Consider the following 24375-nt stretch of genomic DNA (forward strand, 5'->3'; position numbering starts at 1 on the left):
AACTCCCTTAGTAATCTGGATCGGTCTGTCACAAAATGTCTCTGTTTGGAATACCTATATTTGAGACCTTATGTCCTTTGGCTCTTATTTGTCTGTATTGTGATTCGTTTTTCATGTACAACCCTCCTCCAACACCAATATCATGTCAATCGCTGAAGCTTTGCCATGCTCACAGAATTAGTACCAAGGTTATCTTCGAGAGCCATATAAAGGTCTGTGCTTGTTTATAGCGGAGTATGGATGCTGTGGTAAAATGGTACACAATATACAAGCTTTAGCTTATTTTCACCTCTACCTAGTTGTCACTGTGTTTATTTGAAGCAAGACAAATGTTCAGGGTTGAACAATAAATACTTCTGTTTTAACATCTCGGCTGCGGCGCGAATTCCGCCGCAGTGCTGAACATTCCGATCGCGGGCATGGCTCGGACGCACCCCGGCCGTCGTGCGCACACGTCCACCATGACTCATGGCGGCCGGGGGCTTTCATAAGCACGGAAGGGATTAAATGCGTACATATATGTATATTTGCTTGTTGAATAGCAAGAGGACATAATGAGATTTCCAGGTCCCTAACTTTGTTTCCTGAAGCCTCAACCCACAATTTGGACATGAAACTGACAAATACAATGTGTGGCGTTTTCTAGTGTTTTGGCATTATCCTTAGCACTTTGATGCATGTAAATAATTACAATTGCTCAAAATCTCTGTTTTACCACACACTAAAACCAATAAGAAAACACAACAAATGAAAATATTATTGTAGACTAATCTATCACTAATACAATAAAAACAGATTGATCGGGTGATATAAAATTGATGTCAAAGAAAAAAGTTCTGTCCTAGATAATCCACAAGAATGTTTTAGAAATATTGTTGTCACCCCGAAGCTCAGTGACACTGACTGTTAATGGCAGTGGCCAAACCTGCAGATGACTGATCTGAGAGTGTCCAGCATTAGGATTTCAGGTCTCTAGGAGCTCCCAACATTCACTCATTCAGCGAGGTGTGTCAGAAACTCAAGCATACCGCTTTGGGCGTAAGCCTTGTGATCTACTACCTCAGGCCGGTCTCAGCAAGAATGAAATGCACACTTTTAGGCATTAGTGTGATTTGATCAAATGACTTAGCACAAGAAAGGCACGTGGCTTCAAACTGTGCCAATGATTGAGGAGGGGAAGATGCATTTCCTTACAAAGTACACTTTCCAAGGGTCTTTCTATGTAAATATAACCTTAAGAAAGGGTCCAGTGTGAAGTCCAGTGAATTAGCCTACAGGGCACAGACAGGACACCTAACTGTTTTAACTGATTTGTTTCATACATAGCTATACAAAAAATGTTTTATGAATTCACTTTCATTTTCCTGGTTGCTTGACGACGACGATCGAATTGTATCCAAGGTGTTTTATTTTCTTTTTGTATAAGATGGTAAATTGCTGATATGTCACTTGTTTACTCAATAATAAAAAAACTCTTTAAAAAAATGAATTCACTTTTATTTACTGCAGGGCCAACCCCTCAGTGGAAACAACTATGACCATCATGTTGATAAACAGAGAAGTTGCCCTACCCGTCCAAGAGTACTCCCTCCATGTTGCATGTTTTAAACTACATGGCATTTTCAATGATCCTTGAGCATGTAACTTTTGGCTTGGAAACCCTGATTGTTTTACATTATTTCTAGGGAGGAGCAGATTTCTGTTATGCATTTTTTTCAATTGAACCAGTCATAATAAGATGCATAATTAGTCCCACTGTCCCTTCTGACTGCAGATCAAGACCAGGCTGTCCTCATAAAGTCAAGTATCACATACATGCATTTAACAGGAAAGTGGGAAGAGTATATCATGGCTATTTTTGTTGTATGATATGCACCGCAAAGAAATGAATTAGTCCATATGTGAGCTGTGCATGACATTTCCAGGTGCAACAACGTTGTTGATCTAGGCTTATTTGTGGGGATGATCGTTGTTATCAAAGGACTTAAGATGGAATTTGATGAACGTTATTCTTATTATGTTCCTCTCAGTTGTCTGGGCCTGATTGCTTTGGCTTTGCATATCTAGTTGATACCCACACCATCAATAGAGACGATATCATCTTAAAATATTTTGCATATTTTGTGCATGAAACATTATTTCATTGAAAGATGGACTTTGTCCAATGTTTATTTCAGACTTATTTCCTTGCCACCAGATAATTCGTTTCTATGCATGTCAGACAAAGAAAGACTAACCCAAGCACCACTGCTAAGCTTCACAGGTATTCATTGAGTAAACAGAATCCTCTTCACAAAAGGTCATTAAAACCTGAACATTCTAATTGCACTCAGAGCTTATTGTTATTCAATCAACCAATCAATCAAAACATTTGTAAAGCGCACTACGTACCCATGAGGGTCTCAAGGCTCTGGGAGGGGAGGTTGCTACTGCTCTAATAGCCAGGTCTTGAGGAGTCTTCTGAAGGTTAGCAGGTCCTGGGTCTGCTGTAGGGGGATGGGAAGGAGTTCCAGGTCTTGTTGGCGATGTGGGAGAACGATCTGCTGCTGGAGGTTGCTCTTTGGATGCGGGGGACTGTGGCGAGGGGGAGGTCGGCAGAACAGAGCTGGCGGTTGGGGGTGTAGAAGCTGAGTCTTCTGTTGAGGTATGCTGGTCCAGTGTCGTGGAGTGCCCTATGTGCGTAGGTGAGGAGCTTGAAGGTGATCCTCTTGTTGACGGGGAGCAAGTGCAGCTCTCTTAGGTGGGGTGTGTTGTGGCTGCGGCGAGGAATGTTGAGGATCAGGTGTGCAGAGGCGTTCTGAATGTGTTGAAGTCGTTTCAGGAGTTTGGCCGAGGATCCTGCATAGAGGGTGTTTCCGTAGTCAAACCTGCTGCTGACGAGGGCCTGGGTGACCGTTCTTCTTGTTTCTGTGGGGATCCACCTGTAGATCTTGCGGAGCATGCGGAGGGTGTTGGAGCAGGAGGACGAGACAGCGTTGACCTACTTTGTCATGGAGAAGATAGAGTCGAGGATGAACCCTAGGTTGCATGCGTGGTCGGTGGGTGTTGGAGCTGTTGCCAGTGCGGTCGGCCACCAGGAGTCATCCCAGGCCAAGGGGGTGGATCCAAGGCTCCGTCTTGTCCGAGTTTAGCTTCAGTCGGCTGTTCTTCATCCACTCGGCGACGGATTTCATTCCTTCGTGGAGGTTGGTTTTGGTGGTGTGGGGGTCCTTGGTGGGGGAGAGGATCAGCTGGGTGTCGTCGTCATAGGGGATGATGTTGAGGTCATGTAGCCGGGCGACGTGGGCGAGCAGTGCCATGTAGATGTTGAACAGTGTTGGGCTGAGGGATGAGCCCTGGGGTACGCCGCAGATTATCTTGGTGGCTTCGGAGTGGAAAGGGGGAGGCGGACGCTCTGGGTACTGCCAGAGAGGAAGGAGGTGGTCCAGACCAGGGTCTTCTCTTGGGATCCCAGCGCCGTGGAGGCGTGTTCGTAGGGTGCAGTGGCAGACCGTGTTGAAGGTGGTTTGCAGGTCAGGAGGATGAGGGCCTCAATTTCTCCGTTGTCTAGCAGGGCCCTGATGTCATCCGTGGCGGCCATGAGGGCAGTTTCGGTACTGTAGTTGCTTCAGAACCCAAACTGGGAGGGGTCCAGAATGCTGTTCTCCTCGAGGTAGCTGGTCTGTTGACGGTCTTCTCGATGACCAGTGCCGGGAATGGGAGCAGGGAGGTTGACCTGAGGTTTTTGAGGTCCTTGGGGTCAGTCTTAGGTTTTTTGAGTAAGGCATTGATTTCGGCGTGCTTCCAGTTCTCCAGGAAGGTTGCTGTCTCAAAGGAGATGTTGATGGCTTTCCGGAGATGGGGTGCGATGGTGGTGCTGGCTTTGTTGAAAATGTGGTGTTGGCATGGGTCTGACGAAGACCTGAAGTGGATGGTGTTCATGATTTTGATGGTGTTGTAATCGTTTATGTTGGTCCAGGAGAGCGGGGCGTCAGTGCGGATGGTGGCCGTGGGGGCGGAGGTCTCAGAGGTTTTTGGGGCGATCGTGGCGTTGAAGCTGTTGTGGATGTCTGCGATATTTGCCCCTTGCATGTATCAGCTTCAAATGTATCTTGCGTATGAGAGATGGAATGTATTTTTTAACATATCAAAGTGTGTTTTTCAGAAAGCCAACATTTTTTATTACATTTTTTTTCTGACTATGTACAAACGAAACAGTATAGACAATTACTCCCCTAACTATTCAAAATAAACATTTGCCTAACTGAAAAATGCACCTTTTTATGCCAAATGCACCAATATAAACATGCAATGTAAAAAGTGCCTATCAAATTATAATGGACTTTGAAACAGAGCTATAGAGCAGTGGTTCTTAATATGTGGTCTGAGGACTCTGGGGTTCTGTTAGGTCTACTAAGGGGGCTCTCAACTGCTTTACAAAAATTCAATATTATTCAAATGAATAACTTACAATTAAGGCTCCCAGTTTTCCGTTTTTACAGATTTTTACAGATAAATACAGACAGAAAACAATGTATTTCTGTCTGCATTTATTTTTAAAAGTTTATAAATACAGACAATTGGGCTTCTTTTAAGTCACTCTGTTCTGCCTTTCATGAACTATATGCCAACAGCTGAGCAGATGGACAGCACAGAAAATTAAAACGAAGATCCAATTTAATTGAATAATGCCATGTTTCAACATACATTTGAGGCATAATCCTAATATTTACCAGTGGATGTTTTGTTATATAATATGCGACAGCTGAAATAGCTAAAACAGACAGACATCAAAGTATGTGTGTGCGTCTATCAGTTAAATAAATAAGGAAAACAGTTTTACCACTTCATTTATCCACAAAACACAAATAAATATGGATAAATACAGATAAAGTGGGGAAAAAATAAAAATTGATAAATACAGACGGAAATGCTAAAAAAATAAATACCATAAAACCGGGAGCTCTACTTACAATTAATAAAGTATAGATAATTAAAGATGCAAAATTTAGAATTTGAAAACGGTTTTTTATTTATTGGGGAATTAAAGAAGATATTTCACTTTTTGAGCATTTACTGTAGTGTATACAGGGCCGGACTGACTACCGGGCAGTTGTGTGTGCTGCCGAGCAGGGGGATGATTTCTCCATGGTATGGGCGTATTTCGTTGATGGGGACCTGCGTGCGCTTTGGAAAAAAAAAAGCAAAACGAATTTCGTTTTGCACACACAGGCCCCTATCAAAGAAAGCATCCCCCTGCTCGGCAGCACACACAACTGCCCGGTAGCCAGTCCGGCCCTGAGTGTATATATTTGTTTTTGTATTTTTGTGTCTCGTTTTAAAGCTCAAATCATAGCAATTGCTTAGTGCAGAGGTCCTCTGCTTCCAATAATGACTCAGTAGTTTCCCCAGATTCCAGTAAGGATCCAGTTGGGGTTCAGAGAAGCCAAAAGGTTAAGATCCACTGCCATAGAGTCTTAAAGTGCAGCTACAGAATCAATACAATGTGATGCTTCAAACGTGAATCCAATTCAATATAAAAAAAATAAAAATCATTCTGATTTACATTCATTAATACAAACTATAAAAACAGAAACTTTGCATCCGTGAGTTGTGAGCTGTTAGTATGTGAGAAGCAAGAATTTAAATGTATATAAAAATCACCAGATCAAACAACTCAGTCTAAATAACACTAACCAAAAGGAAATCAGAAAAAATTACCCCGGCCATATAAATTAAGATCCTTTCCTTACCAATAAAATTCCTTCCTTTGTCTGACGGGATCGGTCATCCAGCTGGAATTCTAACTCAGTAACCTCACGATGAACTGCACGGCGCAGCACTTGAAGTCGCCTCATTTCTTCTCTAAAGCAAACAAGGTTAAAAAATGGGTCAATGTAACAATTAGTGAATAATGAGCTCTCGGACACCTCTATTACACTGGTCGAATCAGGGAGAGCATAATTTCATGTGGCATTCCATTATGCAAGATCACCAGGGGCCTGGTGTGTTCACACCTCGTTTTCCCGAATGCAAGAACACCAGACTAAATTTTACGATCAGAGAACCATCTGGTAAAACCACTGTGGAGTATACGGCTCAACAACAGCCAAGCCTCATCCCCTGGTCCCTGCCAATCTTTGCCACATTAAATATTACTCTCCACTGAATCAGTATTTATCGTGTGCAGTATTACTGCACAACACGCTTAACTCATAACGTGACCCAAAGAGACTTTTCTGGCAACTTGTCTTTTTAAAGCTGACATGGGCGACAAGACAATTTACTTTTTCCCCTTTATTGGCAAATATAGTAGTTTTGAAGGCAAGTGATTGGATTGAAATATCAAATCATCATCCTAGAAACTGCCACTCTCCAATCTATTCCCTTAAATTATACTTAGTAGATTTTAATTTTGCTTGCTAAGGTTACAAAGTCTGTTAGAAGTTGTCCTTCGCTATCCTCCCATACAGGAAGGCATTAAAAAGGGGGGGGGATGAGGCAACCAATACAACGGTTTCTTCTGATGAGGATATTGCACAAGTATTTCATAACTACTATAAACTCCTGTATACTGATGATACGCAACCTGATGATGATGACCTTTCCCGCTTCTTCCAAGACCTCCCCCCTCCTCCATCTCTCCCTACCGAATTCCATCAATTAGAGTCTGAAATTACCCCTCAGGAAATTCTCAAGGCAATTACCTCCCTCAAGAAAGCGAAAGCCCCTGGTCCAGATGGTCTCCCAATTGAATTTTACTCCAACATGCACGCTATTTTTGTACCCCATCTTTTACAACTTTTTAACTCCTTTATCGCAAATGCCAAAGCATCTGGCTCATTTTTGGATGCCCTCATAATCATAATCCCCAAACCTGATAAAGACCATTCCCTGTGTAAAAACTATCGTCCCATATCCCTTATTAATTACGATTGTAAAATTTTTGCCAAAATTTTAGCGGCCCGCCTTGAATCCCTTATTCCTCTGCTAATCACAACCGATCAAGTTGGTTTTGTGAAAGGAAGACTTGCAGCTGATAATGCCCGTGTTTTTGCCAGTATTATCTCCCACAGTAAACGATTCAAAGCCCCTCTAGCTGCCCTATCCTTAGACGCTGAGAAAGCGTTTGACCGAATTAATTGGAAATTCATGTTTAAAGCATTACATTGGTTTGGGTTTGGCCCCCACTTCATTTCCTTAGTTAAACTACTATATTCTGCTCCCCGTGCTAGTGTATTTGTTAATAATCAATTCTCAAAATTCTTCCCCTTATCCAGAGGGACAAGACAAGGCTGTCCTCTTTCCCCTTTACTTTTCATTCTTTGCCTTGAACCCTTCCTCACTAAAATCCGCTCTAACCCCCTAATTCAAGGGTTCACACAGTCCTCGATTGAGACAAAAATTTCAGCCTATGCTGATGATGTCCTGGTTTACATGGCTAATCCTGTTTCTTCCCTTCCTCCATTTTTAGAAGAAGTCCGCTTATACTCGTCTGTTTCTGGCTATAAGCTTAATCTTTCTAAAACGGAGGTCCTACCCCTCAACTCATCTTGTTACCAATATATGTTTGCATCGACGGATTTTGCATGGTGTCCCGCTAAGATCAAATACCTGGGTATTTGGTTCTCCTCTACCTTGCGTGACACACTCAAACTGACCTTTACCTCCCTTACTCAAAAGATCCAATCACTCCTCCAATTATGGTCTCCCCTTTTCCTTTCCTGGTGGGGTCGTTTAGACACCATCAAAATGATGATTTCTCCACATATTTTATATACTGTATCCATGCTACCTGTGAAAATCCCTAAATTCTATTTCAATCGGCTGAACTCCATCTGCTCCAAATTTCTGTGGAATAATAAAAGATCTCGTATTTCATTACATAAACTTATACGCCCAAAATCTGAAGGTGGAGTCCGCTTTCCTGATTTTCAATCGTACCATTCTGCCTTTTTACTAAAACAAGCCTTCTCATTGGCGTTCGATTTCAATGATACCCCTCTACCTAGATGGATTGCTGTCGAAAGGTCCTTGTTAAAGGATTTTTCTTTCCAACACACCCTTTTCATGTCAAATTGTTCATTCTTGAATATACACCCTGTACTGAAATACTCACATACTCTGCTGCATAATATATTCTCGAAAGACTCGTCCCCACTACAAACTTTTCTTTCCTCTAGCGTATGGTATAACAAATATCTTAAGTACAAGGGTAAATCTTTTTACTTCAAGTATTGGAAAGAAAAGGATATTATGTTTGTGTACCAATTTTTTTCTGATTCATCTATTATTTCATTTGATATAATGCAAACTATGTTTGATATACCTGCACATTTTCGCAAAGAATTTGACATCATTACTTCTGCCATTTTATCTCACTTATCTACCCTTCCTACTTTTGATTCCCTTCCTTCCCTTACTCCTTACACTCCATTGTATACTATGTTTACTCAACAAATACCCAAAGCTGCGTTAATTTATAAACTGTTATTAGAGAATGTAGGCCTTAGGCCTAAAAATGTTATTGAAACTGTTTGGGAAAATGATTTATCCTTCTCGTTATCTGTTGATGTTTGGGATCGCTTTTGGTCTAAACTGTTTAAGACTTCGATTTCAGCTCGTATTACTCAGTCACTTTTTTTTCTTTACCATAGAGCTCTAATTACCCCCGTAAGCATAACAAAATTCTCCCCTTCCTCCTCACCCCTTTGTTGGTCATGCTCCTCTCACCCAGGCACACTTACTCACCTCTTATTTGATTGCCCATCAGTTCTCACTTTTTGGAACGCAGTTTGGAAATATTGCATGCGTATTTTTCATTTCTCTGAACCATTTTCATCGTTGCATATTTTTTTAGGTTCCCTATCTGATGTTTTGGATTTACATTCTTATAACGCAAAATTGTTTGATCTTCTCATTGCAACTGCTTTCAAAGTAATTCTGTCTTGTTGGAAGGATAACTCTAAACTGTCTGTGCATACATGGTGGAATTTTGTATGTGATGAGCACAGAATTGCAATTTCTTCCTCCTCTTCTGTCACCTTAAAAATTAAATCTGACCTTACCTGGCTACCTTTCTCTACCTTCTTATCCTCTTATCCCCCTCCCTAACCTTTCCCTCCTTTCTCTCTCTCTTCTTCTTTCTCTCTCTTCTTTGCTTCTCTTTCTTTCTCTTTACTATTTTCTTCCATTTCATATTTTCTCTGAACCTTTTTCATCTCCACTTATCTTTTATGATTATTGCATATTGGTTCTGTTATATGTCATGCTGTTATATTATACTGTACTATCTTTCTTAAACAAAATAAAAACCTTATTAAACTGGAAAAAAAAAGGGGGGGGAGAATGTACGCAACACTGACAGCCATGAGGGCGCCGGCTGAAACATCATGGAGTCGCATGGTCGACTACATCAAACTCCTGGTTCCCTTTGAGAAGAGGTATCTGTGCATATTTCTACTACTTAAATTTGTTCTACCTTTTTTGGAGTTGAGCTCACTATGTAAAAAAAACAATATAAACACTACCACTGTAGTTATATTTCGCAAAGAGGTCTTTATTTTGTTTCCTAATACTATGCACACATTATTATTTTACAACTGTGTCTGTTGTGTTTCATCTTGCTGCAACCTATTAGCATCTCCAGTTCATGCCTCATTTTGAAGTACTGTTTGAACCTTTTTTACAAGACTCTAATTGAGGCTCTTTGGATGACAGAATGTATTAAAATAAACCAATTCAATGGAGTTTAGTCGTGAAAATGTGCTATCTGGATCAAATTAAAAAACTTGGATTTCTGGGGAGCGTTCAAACGATATGAAACCAAGTTTACCAAAAACCTCAGTACATATCCATATTTGGGGTGAAACTAAAGATCAATGTGCTTTCATTTGTACTACCAAAAATCTTGTTAAAATTAAAAATCATCTATATGTATGTGCAGTGGTGCTGGAAATTTTTTACACAATGGGGTTGTTGGCGTTTGGCTTAACAGCACTATAGTCATATGGGTTGTAAAATATTAATAGTCTACAAAAATTGCAAGTGTATCAAAGCAGTCAAGCTCATTCAGAAAGAGGGTGGGCGACAGTAGTGAAGGGTTAAATTTTGGAGAACATTATACAAATGTATGGATAAAATGGGGTAGGTGTAATTTCTAAAGAGCACCTTTCTCAGTCGAAATAGCCTTTGTGAAATTAAGGGGCTTATTTAGCGTTTGACAACTGGCCACCCGTCAAGCCACTATAGTGGAGGTGTTATGATAACCACTTAGCGGATCTCGGGTGACTATATGTTAGTTTGTCTGGCAGAGATGATGCCTTTAGATGAGCTGATGCCAGGGCAAATTTATTTTTTTACTTATTCTGATATATGTATTTTATATTATGAACACTGCTGAACTTTAAAAATGTATTTAACTGCTTTTGGCCCAGACTCTGTAATTGTCTGCTTCAGATGTTTGGAAAAAGGCTACAAACACAATATATGCTGAATTAAAACAAGTTGTTACAAAAATTACGAAATGAATGAAAATGCTTACTAACATGAGGTACACCAGCCTGCATTGCTGTGATTGCCACCATTAATCTAAAATCTAACATACTGTAATTACCTTCCTTCATCTGTAAAATCACTTGGCAGTAGAGTCTGCTGTTCAAACAGAAGTTGTTCAGTTTCCACAAGCTGCTCGCGAAACTTCTGGCACGACTTTTTCATAGTTTCCATTTCATGCACTGTACACTATGGAACACAAACAAATTGCTGATCAGCAATTTACAGATTTATCTTGACACAAAAGGGAGTAGTTTAATGCCCTCCGAATTTGACAATATCTGCTGACAAATCTATGCTCTTGATAGGGCGAAAACTAAATAGCAGTATAGCCTGTTATCTGTCTGTGGTGATGAGAATACCCCGGTTTAAGGATGGATGTGTGAAATTTACTATACAGATTACAAAGCTCACACTCTTTAAAAAGGTTAAACTGTGCACGTTTTTTTTTGCATAAAAATTGCTGTAACAGCATTAGCCGAAACAAATTAGTTATTGCTGAGATTTATTGTTTGTGAATTAAACCGAATATGTTTTTTAAGGCTGTGACTTAACGAACTTTGCAGAGGAGACACTTTGTACCTTAACACTTCCGGACAGTGGAAAATGAAATGCCCACTTTTTGGTGCATACATTATTCGATTTCTTCACTATGTACAGACCTTTACCTTTCGAGATTTTTAGTCTCGATGAATAACTAATATGCAATAGTAAGGTGAAGCATTTACGTAGGAGTGCACAAAAGACAAGACAAAAGCTTTTCATTTATATTTTTACATGGCCTGAAGTGGTTTATGGAGTTTCTCATAACTTGTATCTTGGAAGAATAACACGAGTAAACTAGATACTTTGGTTCGCAATATTCCAGGGTCTGAACCGTGTGGTTGATCTAAAGGTATCCTAAAACCGAATAAAGGAAAAGCAGCACATTATCCAGATAGCGAGTAAGAAGCAGCAAGTGTCTATAAAAGAAGTATTATAGTTAAAACTTCTATTAAGTGGAAGAGGCAATGACCGTACACAAATATGGAGTATTACCCAATACCTGTAACATTTAACCAATCAAAGCAGGACATTTGAGTTATAAAAAGTTGAGTACCAATGAGCGTAAACGTGTCAATGACTAAGATGCAGTGGAAAAGAAACTAGAGGCTGAAGAGGTCAATCTGAAAGTACACCACTCATTAAAGTCACCTATCTACATGTAGTCGTTTTTGAAAAACCTCCTAATGCCCGTGTATCAGGTTTTTTATCGCTGAGCCAGAACCTAGCCAGAGATGCTGAGAGACGCAGGCATCAAGGACACAATGGAATTGAGTAACAAGCATTTTCAATGCAATCAGTCTCGTCTTTGGGACCTTATATGTAGGTTTTTCTTGGACCACAAGCTGGAACCATTATATGAAGAATTTTGGGATTTTATAACGAGGCCAATTGATAGAAAACGTTATTTTCAGTTCCGGATAGGATCACGGCCAACCAAAGTTTTCACTAAGACCTGGCACCCTTCCCAAGTTAGTAAATGCCAATTTTGTCAGAGTAAGTACGAAACAATTCCCCACATACTTTTTGCTTGTCCAGCCTACTGTTCGCCATGGAGAAAATGGCTTAAACCATTGTGTCAGAATCTTGGTACTAGGTCGACCGACACTGCGCTAAGATTACTGCAGACTAGCACCCAAGAGGCTATTGTGATAGCTATAGCAAAGTTCCTGGGGTGGGTGTGGAGAATACGTCAAAAGGCCGAAAGCTAGCAGACTGCGACAGTGTTTACTAATGCACTGTCTTCTGCTTAGTTTTATAGTATTGTTATATACTGTTTTATATATATTTATACATTTTTTGTAACATTTATATCTGTATTGGGTCCAGTTGGTGTTGATTAATATATAAATTTTCTTTTTAGTCTATACTCCATTTTAAATCTTTTTAAATTGTTGTCCTTTTATTATATATAATTATATTACCTGTATAGTCTTCGACGAGAATGGATTTTATATATGTACTGTGTGATGATGTAAATATTCATGTCTTTTATGATCAAATCGGACGAAATTAAGAATAATAAATGAAATGTATTTAGCTATGAAGCACATTAGCCTGGGTGCTGAAACATCCGCTGTTCATTAATGTGGAGGGAAAATAAGCACCAAACTGCGTGGCACACCAGGTATGGGAACACATGGAGAGAAATATTGCCTTTCAGCAGGAAATGATATAGTACAAAGCTCTGTTTTTAATATAAAATCAGGGCCTTCATGGTCATATCACTGATAATACAAGATTTGAAAAAAATATTATTGTCTACGGGTGCTCGTGGAAGACAATTTCTATGGACTGGAAGCTAGAGAATGCTAAAGTAGTACCTCTGCTGGTCGTTTTCTATCAAGAAAGTTAAATAGAGGCAGTTGCCAGAAAAAGAAAAAAAAGAAAGTCCTACAGCAGAAAGCAGTTCTGGTATTTTACTGACCTCTTCTGGTCTTTTGCTATCAAGACAGCTAAATAGAGGCAGTTGAACAAGCAGAAAGCAATTCTGTTTTTTTTACTGACCTCTACTGGTCGGTTTCTATCAAGACATTTAAATAGAGGCAGTTCAACAGAAAAAAGTCCCTAAGCGGAAGCAGACTAGTCCTAGGGCTGATCTCCAGAGCCCACAAAGTACATACACATATAGGTATATACTAAAGAATATACAAGAGGTCTCGAATGCTCAACCTGAAAAGCTAATTAACCTAAGGTCCAGACAACAGTAGGTAAAAAAACTAAACAAAAAACAGCAACAGTCCCCCATATTATATACCACAACAAGCAAAGATTCATATAGTTGGCTAGTAACAAGATGCAGTTGATTAAACCGGGTCAAATAGATCCTGAGAAAGAAGGAGGAGATAAAAACAAGAACCCAAGGTCTAGTTTAGAACATACTAAAACAAGAATGTTATTTGCTTGTAGTGACATGCCGAGTAATGTGGAGATAAGTATTTTTACGGCTAATAAGATAGTGGCTATCCGGGGGACCAGGTGCTCCTGTTTCAAGTCTTCTCGTTAGTGCGCAGATAGTGCTTGTGGTAGTACCACGATTTTCAACCTTGATACATTAACTCAGTAGTACTCACAGTGGTCTATTTCTGCTATGACCACACCAGTGACGAGGGTAAACATAGTTACCTCCATACAGTGTTCCATGTTATCATTAAGTACCTGTGACATGACATAAATCTGCATTGCGCACACAACCAGTCACTGTGACAGGCACACGAACACAAGCAATCATGCAACACATACACAGTGGTGTTGTATATATCCAGGAATGCAGCGAGTGGTACTCCAAGAGCATACGAGCACAAGTGTTGAGGAAGTCACATGTGCTCATTTTTTATGTACATAAATAAAGCGATCCCACTATGGGTGTGATAATACTCCATATATAGTGGATCCCGTGAACAAAAGTGACCTAAAAATGCCAAGTAGCACTTTATATGTTAATGCGAACTCACCCCTAGGTAAGTGGGGCTTGTGCTGATGGGGTTACAGAGCAATTTGTTGCTCTGATCTGTAAAAAGATTAATATTAAAATGCCATTACCATTCGTATAGCGTAATACTTACCAGAACGTGAATATTGTTCATACGGCTTCTCCTGCAGGGAATAAAGATACTCACGGCAAGGAGGCGTAGCAACTAGCTTCTGCCCTACCCTGGCTCCGGTCCCCGTAATGCGTGCTTCCGGGTCTGCGATACTTGAGCATTTACACATGTAGCGCTACTACGTTGTGGTCTAGACTGTGAACCACTGCGGCCATATTAGTTGAGGATTTTATTAAAAAAGACAGCAGGCTCAGAGACTGCTGAATGGCAAATATCTGCATGGAAAATATCGATGTCAAACAGGGCCCATAGTAGAGACCCAATTGTAAAAACCATATTGTTATTGACACAATATAGTTATGGAGAGAGGTATAAGATGACATTGCATGTCCATAAGCAAGGTTAAGGACTGAGGATGATAGTAGGGTATATACCATTAACCTGTTAAAATCTTGTAGATCTTTATAGGAAACCCGGTCATATGGACCGCTCATAACTAAGTTGAATCGTATGTTATCGGCTGTTGGAATTTTTTGGCCATCTTTATGTAGGGGTACTAGTGAGTATGAAAAGAAAGAACTCCAGACCAGAGAAGTGGCTCAGGAGTGGAAGAAGGCGTGTGGACCTGGTATGAGTTAATTGTTCACAAGCAATTATTGTCATATGTCCCCAATAGGTGGTGTATAAAAGAAGGGGTCTGTCCCACATAAAATGTGGTGGTTTAACAAATGTCAGTTTACATTGGCCAGCAATCAGGTAATGCAAGTGGTTTATTCTCAAAAACATAGTTCTAACGATGGTCAAATTTGCTGGCAAGAGACTGTATTAAGAGATGGCAGAGGCAGAGGTGTAGTGGTATTGCCTTTCCCATCATGACAAAAAGGGTTGATAATCACAAGTAAATCGGATCAAATTGACAGAGACATGACCAATTGAGGGGATATTGAGGGTAGTCATCAGAGACGGTTCAACTCTGCCCATGCTATGTCATCATTCAGCCCAAAAAGTGTAAGGAAAGTTTGAAGACCTAGTTCTGTTCTTTTCTAAACAATGCCTCTTTTCATATTTGTGGGTGTGCTTCCAGAATGGCGCCGTTTAAATCATTGGTAGTATGATTATGTTCTGCAAAATGAGCACACATTTTTGTGTTAGTTTTTCTGCATCTTATGTAGCTTCTGTGCTTGGTGATCATAGTTTTTACTGGGCTAGTAGTCATGCCTATGTATTGAAATTGGCAAGGGCAGGTGATAAGATAAATGCAATTACGTGTGTTTTTGCTAGTGTGTTTATTTTATAGCCACGTAAATGTGTTAGTTAGCGTGGTTGTCTTGGTTGCCTTCATCAGGGGACAACTACACACTGTCCACAAGGGAAATGGCCTGTTACAGGGGGTAGATTCCAAAAGGTATTCTGTAGTGGGGCGTCTTTTTTCTGGGTCTGGTACTAATCAACAGGTTTTTTAGGTTTGCTGTGTGTTTCAATGCAAACCATGATGTACTGAGGGCATGATCACCTACATGGAGAATGTCCCAGCGTTTTTTTATAACCCGCCTGATCATGTTAGATTCGGGTGTAAAGGTAGTTACACATGTCATATGATCACTGTAGACCCTTGGTTGTGTCTCAAGTAGTACCTCTCTATTGGTATTACAAGCTCACTTCTGAGCAATTCTTATTTTGGTCATAGAATAGAAATTACCCACACTCAGCTCTCTCAGTCAGCCACATGTCTGAGAGTAGTCCATGTCAGGCAGTGGTTGCCACTTCAAAGGCTGTCACTCCTATTTCTCACCTGTCACACGTGCTTCATTAGTAGTTTATCTAGTTACCTTTCTGTGTATGTTGTCGGTTGCACCAGCCACTGTATCTCAGCCGGATATAAAAGTACCACACCAATGAACATGTTTGCTGTGAAAACCCTTTCTATTATAGGGGTAAATGGTCAGGTGGGTTTTTCAGAACTGCAGCATAAAAAGTAAAACTACTAATTGCTGCCTGGATTTAAGGATGCCCTTGAGGAAGAAGTTTTGGTGAGTTTTCTTAAATTCATTCAATATGTGGCTTTTATGAAACTGGACTATTAGGTAAAAGGGGTGAGAACCCATTTAAATAAAAATCACAATCATTGTCATGGTGAACCACTAAACCACTGAGTAAACCTGTGCTTCATCCTCTAGTAGTTTGGCAAAAAACAGTCAAGCATAACTTAAAGGCAATGTGTAATGTATTTATGATTTACGTTAACAGTAATAAAGTGAAAACACAACACAATAAACATCGCAAGCCAATAAAAAAAGATCATATTTGAATAAATAAAATGTCACCAAAACAACAAAAATACTATAAGTAGAATACGAGATATGATTTTTAAAGTTTTTTTAAATTAACGCCAAAAAGCACAAAGTGGCAACCATGGGTATTTAGTCGTGCTAGACCGAGTCAAAGTCAAAATCTAATACTGCTCATGATAGATTACTGGTTGGATACAGGGACCAGGTTTGTCTGGGTCGAAAGTTTTCTTCTGACTTACAAACGTTTATTGAGAAAAAGTGTTTATCAACGAGTTGTCGGTTGGGCAAGTTGCATGCTTCAAGCTAGACCTGAAGCAGGACTTGATAACAGCGGGCTGTTGAAGAGCAGGAACCTGACGAAGGTGAGGAAGTTACAAATAGGTGAAGTCTGTGCACAGGTAGTTCTTAACGTCGATCAGACTCTGCATGGAATTGGCCCCACAAAACCTTTTATGTTCAGATTTGAAGATTTTTCTGTAAGTTAGATCTCCTTTAGTGGGGCAAATCAGCATGCTGAGGCCATCCAGCGATTTCATGTGTGTGGCTTTGACAGTAGCCCTGTTTCATATAGATTCTCCAGTTAACAGTTGGCAACATGTTTCTAAGTCCCACCTCTTGCAGTTATGGTACAGGAGGTGCAAACTATAACACCATTCTAAGGTTTAGGACCTGTGGCCACCACTTGGAGGCTAGGACTTCCTCCAACAGAGGCCAGCAGCAGTGTCCAGGGCACATCCAGTTGGAAATGGTCAGATGGACAGTTAGAGGGAAAGAGGCCTGTGTAGGCTTGTTGTGTCCCTGTACCTCTAACAGGAGGTCAGCAAATTGACCCTTGGAATTACTTCTCGGGTTATTATGGGTCCAAAGCAGGCAGGTCTAGCTTTTCTCCAGGTTCCTCAGAAAACAGGGCAGTTCTTCTTCTCATTCTTCAAAGGTCCATGAGTGTTCTGAAGAGAGGTCTGTAGGGTCCAATCAATCAATCACTACATTTATAAAGCGTGCTACACACCTGTGAGGGTCTCAAGGCGCTGGGGGGGGGGAGGGGTTTCCGCTACTGGTCGAAGAGCCAGGTCTTGAGGAATCTTCTGAAGGCCAGCAAGTCCTGAGTCAGTCGTAGGCTGGTGGGGAAAGCGTTCCAGGTCTTGGCGGCGAGGTAGGAGAAGGATCTGCCGCCGGCGGTGGTTTTCCGGATATGGGGGAATGTGGCGAGGGTGAGGGTGGCTGAGCGGAGGTTTCGGGTGGGGGTGTGGAAGCTGAGACGGTTGTTAAGGTATGTGGGTCCAGTGTTGTGTAGGGCGTTGTGTGCGTGGATGAGGAGTTTGAAGGTGATCCTCTAGTTGATGGGGAGCCAGTGCAGGCCTCTCAGGTGGGGTGTGATGTGGCTGCGTTGGGGGAGTCGAGGATCAGTCATGCGGGGGCGTTCTGGATTCGTTGAAGTCATCTCAGGAGCTTGGTTGTTGTTCCTGAGTAGAGGGCGTTTCCGTAGTCGAGTCTGCTGGTGACGAGGGCCTGGGTGACGGTTTTTCTCGTGTCGGGGGGGATCCATTTGAAGATCCTGCGGAGCATTCGGATGGTGTTGAAGCAGGACGCGGAGACGGCGTTGACTTGCCTGGTCATGGAGAGGGTGGAGTCGAGGATGACCCCCAGGTTGCGTGCGTGGTCTGTGGGTTCCGGGGCTGTGGTTAGCAATGGGGGCCACCAAGAGTCGTCCCAGGCTGATGGGTTGGGTCCGAGAATGAGGACCTCCGTCTTGTATGAGTTCAGCTTCAATCTGCTGTCCTTCATCCAGTCGGCTACGGCCTTCATTCCTCTGTGGAGGTTGGCTTTGGCAGTGTGGGGGTCTTTGGTGAGGGATATGATCAGCTGGGTGTCGTTGGCGTAGGAGATGATGTTGAGGTTGTGTTGTCGAGCGACATGGGCGAGTGGTGCCATGTAGATATTGAACAGCGTCGGGCTGAGGGAGGAAGCCTGTGGGACGCCGCAGGTGATCTCTGTGGATTTCCAGCGGAAGGGTCCACATGTATGCCCAATGCTATGTCGTGGGTGGAGGCAATTCTTTGTCAACCCCCTAAACAAATACTGGGCAGTTCCTTCCCTTGTACAGGGTTTGTAGTCTGCCTGACTATAGAGACAAAATGGAAGCAGGCCTAGGTTTGAGCTTCATCCACCAGTGACAGAGTGGGTAGCCTTTTAAGCTAGGGAAGGGTGTGTGCACGCCCCCATGCCTCCTGTCAAAGGAGGAGACCCTATCCGTCCATTCTGAGCTCTTTGTCCACTATTTGGAAACAATACACATCTCACCACAGGGGAGCCATGAGGGATCAGGTGACAGCTGTAACTAGTGTGGGGGGACCCCCTCTAAGGACCTGAGGTCAAGGAGAAGAGGGGAACATCATTGAAAAGTATGCAACAAGCTCCCTCACGACCTATATTCCTTTAATCTGTGTAAATAACATCAATATGTGGGCTACACATGATTTGACATTTTAATCATTCATTTGTCATCAATTTTAAGTCAAAAATACATGTAAAAAAGAATTTCTGTTTTCCTTTGTTTTATACAAACAATACCTTAAAAATATCCATTAACATTTATATACAGTGTTTTTTATGCATGATCATATGTACTACAACATCACAGAATCAATTATAATCTGTAATTTTAAACCCCTGTACAGTAATGAGTACTCCACTTTCATCACTTGTCATACTTACCTACTCATACCTAAACCACATTCTCACAGGTGACAGCTGTACACTGGCAGGAAATCCTTCAGGTTTTAGGAAGGTACATTACAATTTTCGAAAAGGGTAATTTCCAAAGTAGACATATAGATTTGGACTTGACTACTACATTGGATTTTACATTACTGTTAAAATGAGTCCTTGGGATATTTTTCTAGCTATTCCAAAACTGAATTTAGCACTTATTTCTTGATGTAGTGTAAACCAGTGTAAAACTATGGGAAAGCCTGCCTTGCCACAGTAAAAAAAAGAATTTGGAGATTTTTCAATCCTTGGACTTGTAAACTATTAAATGTGCATGCCCTACATTTAAATACTGTGCACTCTACCTTATGCATATTAGGCCTACCTTAAGGATGACTTATAGGTATTAGAAAGAAAGGTTTAGCCTGGTCGAAATGCTAGTTTAAAACTGCACTACAGACTGCAGTGGTCATCCTGGAGGCATTTGTTACAGTGCTACTTTAGTGGGTGGAAGCCCACTAGTAGCATTTACTATACCAGCCCTGGGTACAGTCAGTACTATATACTCGGGATTTACAAGTAAATTAAATGTGTCAATTAGGTGTATGCCAGTTTTACCATGTTTAAAAGAAGAGTACAAGCGCTTTATAGATGGGTGACAGGGGAAAAGTGCACAGAAGTGTATGGGCAACAAAAACGGATTCAGCAACATAAGGCAAACATCTGGGGAGATACCATACAGAGGATGGGCATTTCTAACATGGCTTCATAATAAAACCCACGATCAAGATTCGAGGTAAACAGTCTTTACTATGTAAGATGACAGACACACATGTAACATTACACACTTTATTGTCGTAAGCTTATATCCGCACCAGGACATTACACATATTTGTTTCTGGAAAGGCAGCAGAGTCATAACCTCCTAAATGTGTTTAGCTTTGTTAATTGCACTCAGACAAACAATTGTGTGAAGCATTTCACATTAACAAATCATGAGTGATGTGTACACAAATCCACTAAAGCACGTAGGTTTTATGTCTTGCATATACACAAGACATGGAAAATCTATGAAATAAATATTTGCTTTCAGGCCTATGGTTTACATTTTTTACACTAGAAAAGTGGAGCCACTAAAAGCAAATCAGACAATTGAGCTGAAAACATAAATGCAGCGAACATTTATACTTTTTTCCAATCAACTGGGGAGAGGATGAGTGCACACAATTGAGCAAAGGGAAACAATATAATAGCCAAAGTGAGATTGATGTAGAAATGTTCAAGCAGAAACATGTCCCCCCTCCCCGCCCTGCCTTCAATCTTGGGCAGTTGTTTGAAGTGTTTAAAGAAAATGCAACACATAAATTCCCAAGCTTCCCACAAATAAAAGCCCAAGCTAAGAAGATTGGGGAGAGGTAGGGGAAGTAACTTTTCTCTATACTTGCACATAAAGAAAGAGACTCCACAGTTGGGGTGGAGATACCCTGGTGGTTAAGTACAGGGTGAAACAAATGTTAATTACACTTTGAAAAAAACTGTACAAATAGTTTTTTGCTAAATACAAATGTAAATGAATGTTATATATTTATTTTAAATATAAAACAAAACAAAAATAAATGCTACAGCACTATCTTTAAATAATTGAAATACATTAAATTAAATTAACATTATTTTTCTAAAGTTTACATTTAAAACAAATCGTAACATAAAGTAAAACATTGTTTATTATTTATTAAACATTATTAAAAGTGATCCATTTAATTAATTAAAAGCACAAAGTATATTTTAATAAAAATAATGCTGATAAAAGTTACTAAAATAATTTAAAATATAAAAATAAATATGTTTTAATTTTTAGATACATTTGTTATTATCACATTAAATGTATTTACTTTTTAATTAGTTTAAATAAATGAATATCATTTAACAATATTTGCCACAGGTATTTATTTCAAGTATGTACCTTTATTATTTTCCGTGGGAGGGTGCAGTACCAGTCATTGGCCATGTGTGGTGCTGGACTTACACCATCTCTGAGCTTTAGTACCTTTAAGACGCCAATTTTATCATATGTAAAATTTGCATTAGACTCCAGTTATCAAACGATTGAAAGCAGTTTAAACTAGATATACAATTTCAGAATTCTGCAGACAGGATAGCAAAAGAGAAAGTTCCTTGAATTAGATGATTTCCGTGCTAGCAGCCTGTGTGCAATATCTATATATTCAGTAAATCAGGTAAGAGCACGGGGATACTCACCACGCAAACAAAAATAATGGCAAGAAGGCTTGTGTGAATGCCAGACTGTATACAAATGTTACGTAGAAGGAGTCTGCTCTCCACAATTAACTATGGACATGTGCATAGCGAGTACACCACTGATTCTGGATGATTAGAATATAGGCGACAAGTTTGCAGCAACGGCCACCGACCCATTTCGGCAGAAAATCGAGGGATGGGAAGCTGAGCCAAACGGAGTTGTAGTAGCCTCATTTTTAAATAAGCTTTAATAGGTTCAGCCAGATAGCCATGCAATTGGTGACTTCTATAAGAATTTATTACCAGCCAGGCATGACTTCTTTTAATGAAATTGGTTTTATCTGTGGCAAAGGAAATACAGTTTAGAACTTTGATAATATCTTCTTGAACAGAGCATGTGTTACGTGGTGCTTCCATAGACCCTCGACACCTTCCAGTTGTAGACTGCCATTCAAAGCATTAGACCCGTCATTGTTCTTTTTGGGTGAGTGAGACTCATTTCTTTCTAAATAAACTACTTTGGTGTTGTACAATGTGCCATTATTATTGTATGTGTTACAGCAAACAAATGATGGACGGAATGCTGACAATGCAAACATTCTCCCCCAGTCAACAGTTGTGGGTTAAATCCATCGTTCTTTTGGCCACTACACCACTCCAGTTTGGACCCAGCCATATGCAAATCAGTCTTGAATCTGTGCCTCATGGGAACAGTCCAGACCGAACTGCTAGGCCAGGTCCTCCCTGGACCGAAAACAAGCATCCTTGGACCGGTTTCAGGGTATATCACCCTTCTTCAGCCAGGCTAGCTTGAATCCAGTGGCACAGTGAGCAAGGGACCCACTTCTGGGCATGCCCATCCAACTTAGGGCGAAAAGTGTTACAGCAAACAAATGACTGCTGTAACTATGGTCCTTCTAGCCCATAGGAATGAATGGGAAGGTATTCCTTATTTGCGAATCTCAATTTGCAATTCGCAAATAAGGAATATGTACGATTCGCAGAATTTTTAGCAAATCCTACATACATTGCATTTTGCGATTATTTATGGCCCAAAGGTCTATCATTTTGGATGCTGCGTTCTAGAGTAGGCGGCGGTTTCCACAAAGATTTACTTTCATTGTTTGCAACAATTGACTGGTAGCAAGCCTTAATTGGCTGAGTCACCAGGATCCCCAATTCATCAAAAATCATTTGCTTCTGTACAATTAAGCTAGCTACTTTTTCTGATGTCCATGTAACAACTGGGTCCTCTTTTTTATTCTAGAACTGAAGAAGAGTGGAATTATATTGTTGTAGTATTGATGGATGCCAAGTGGTTTAGATCATGGTGTGCAGTTAATGATGTTACTTCTGTTTAAGATGCCTTTAGTACTTCTTGATACATAGTCAGGATGTATGATTGTTATTATTTAATATTCTCGTTGGTGTCCTTTAGTGTAAAATTAATGGCACTGAGGCTGGATTTTAATAGTATTGAGACCTTTGCTATTTTGTAAAGATCTCTATTGGTCCCTGGACTTTTAATTTTCTTATTTGCTGTTGCTAAGAGTGGGTCATGTCCACGCAACCAAATGTTATTGGCTATATACATTTGTGGCTGAATAATGGGAGTTGCCCTATCGAGTCCCATATTATGAGCTTTTTGTTGAGTGGGTAGAAGAAATGGATCTTGGACAGTGGCAAGTTCCTTTGACTGAGGCAAAGTGGTTGCTTGCAGGATTGTAAATATTTCATTTGATTCTTGTGCTACATTTGTTTCACTGAGGATGTTTGATTCTTCAGAATTCTTTACTGTAATGATGATTTGAAAATCGGATTTTTGCTGATGAGAATGTTTTTGTCTTACCACTTTTAGCACCTTTTCCCTCTTTTTGTTTACTTTTGTTTTGCCTTTTTCTTTTTCTCTTGGACAGAGTTAAAACTGAAACACTTTTAATAGATGGCTATACACTATTTGAATGTGTTGTTCTGGCTTGTTCCTGATCAACGGCGCTTTCAAGCATATTGTCTGAAAAATTCAATAATCCTAAAATTTAAGGGTTTAGGGAAGGTTGCGCTACATGGTTCTCAGTGTGATGAACCATTGTGTTATTGATGGTATGATTGCCTAGTGTGTCAGCTGAACACTTAATCAATAAATGGATGTTAATCAGTAAAGGTTCCGGCCTTAAGATGACTTATTTTGAAGAGGTAACACGTTATTTATTTTTGAGGGCTTTGACTTCTTGGGTAAATACTTACAACTAATCACAAGGTAGTACGTTTTGTCTATAGTAAATGCACAACTTAGGAACATGGGTTATTGGTAGTGGTAATTATACACATACCACTAGTATTATTCTGTCTTCTGTTTTCGCAGTGTGTGGCAGGAGTAAGTTGCCTTAGACTTTCAGTCTCAGTTAAACTTAAGACCAAAACTTAAGTTTAACTGAGACAAAAGTCTAACTTTATTACAGGTAAATGCCCTTTGTGAATACCGAAACTCGTAAAGCTAAACTTTTGTCTCAGTTTACCTTTATGAACCGGGCCAACAGAAGGTAAAAGGTTTTAACTCGGACAAACCTACTAGGTATATATTACCTACACTCCATGTCATTCAGTCTGAAATCACACCTAGGTCCCAGTTACAAGTGAATAGTACTTTCTATTGGTGCTTTAGTTTTGCGTCATGCTTTTTCTCTTAAATCTTTAAAAAATCATCTCTAGTTCCCCTTATTGGAGTTTTGTCATTTTGGTATCAATTTGGTTACTACATTTTTCTCCAGTTTTAAACTGGAGTGAGAATTATATTGTGTTGTGGTTTTTTTTGGCTTTCTTTCTGTTTTGGTACTTCGAAATGCTTTACATATGTTCTCTAATGTAAGCCAGTCTGTTCTGTGCCATAGCTACCAGGGGTTGAGTTCAGGTTTAAATTATTGAAATTTTGGGGTGGACCTAGCAAGTTGGTGATATTATTAATTATGGTGCATTACCTTCCACCCCAATTAATAATT

The 24375-nt window shown here is 40.3% G+C and overlaps 1 protein-coding gene across 7 annotated transcripts in view; it reads right to left on the reverse strand.

The window, feature by feature from the left end:
• ITPRID1 (ITPR interacting domain containing 1) overlaps window positions 1-24375 on the reverse strand; it is a 462385-nt gene that overhangs the window by 9480 nt on the left and 428530 nt on the right. For all 7 annotated transcript variants that reach the window (XM_078688261.1, XM_078688266.1, XM_078688262.1 and 4 more), the window contains 2 exons: window positions 10595-10722; window positions 5733-5844 (listed from right to left, as the gene is read on the reverse strand). In XM_078688261.1, the coding sequence (XP_078544387.1) occupies window positions 5733-5844; window positions 10595-10722 (240 nt within the window). The remainder of the gene's footprint in view (window positions 1-5732; window positions 5845-10594; window positions 10723-24375) is intronic.

Source organism: Lissotriton helveticus, chromosome 4_1 (genome assembly GCF_964261635.1).
Source record: "Lissotriton helveticus chromosome 4_1, aLisHel1.1, whole genome shotgun sequence".
Lineage (NCBI taxonomy): Eukaryota > Metazoa > Chordata > Amphibia > Caudata > Salamandridae > Lissotriton > Lissotriton helveticus.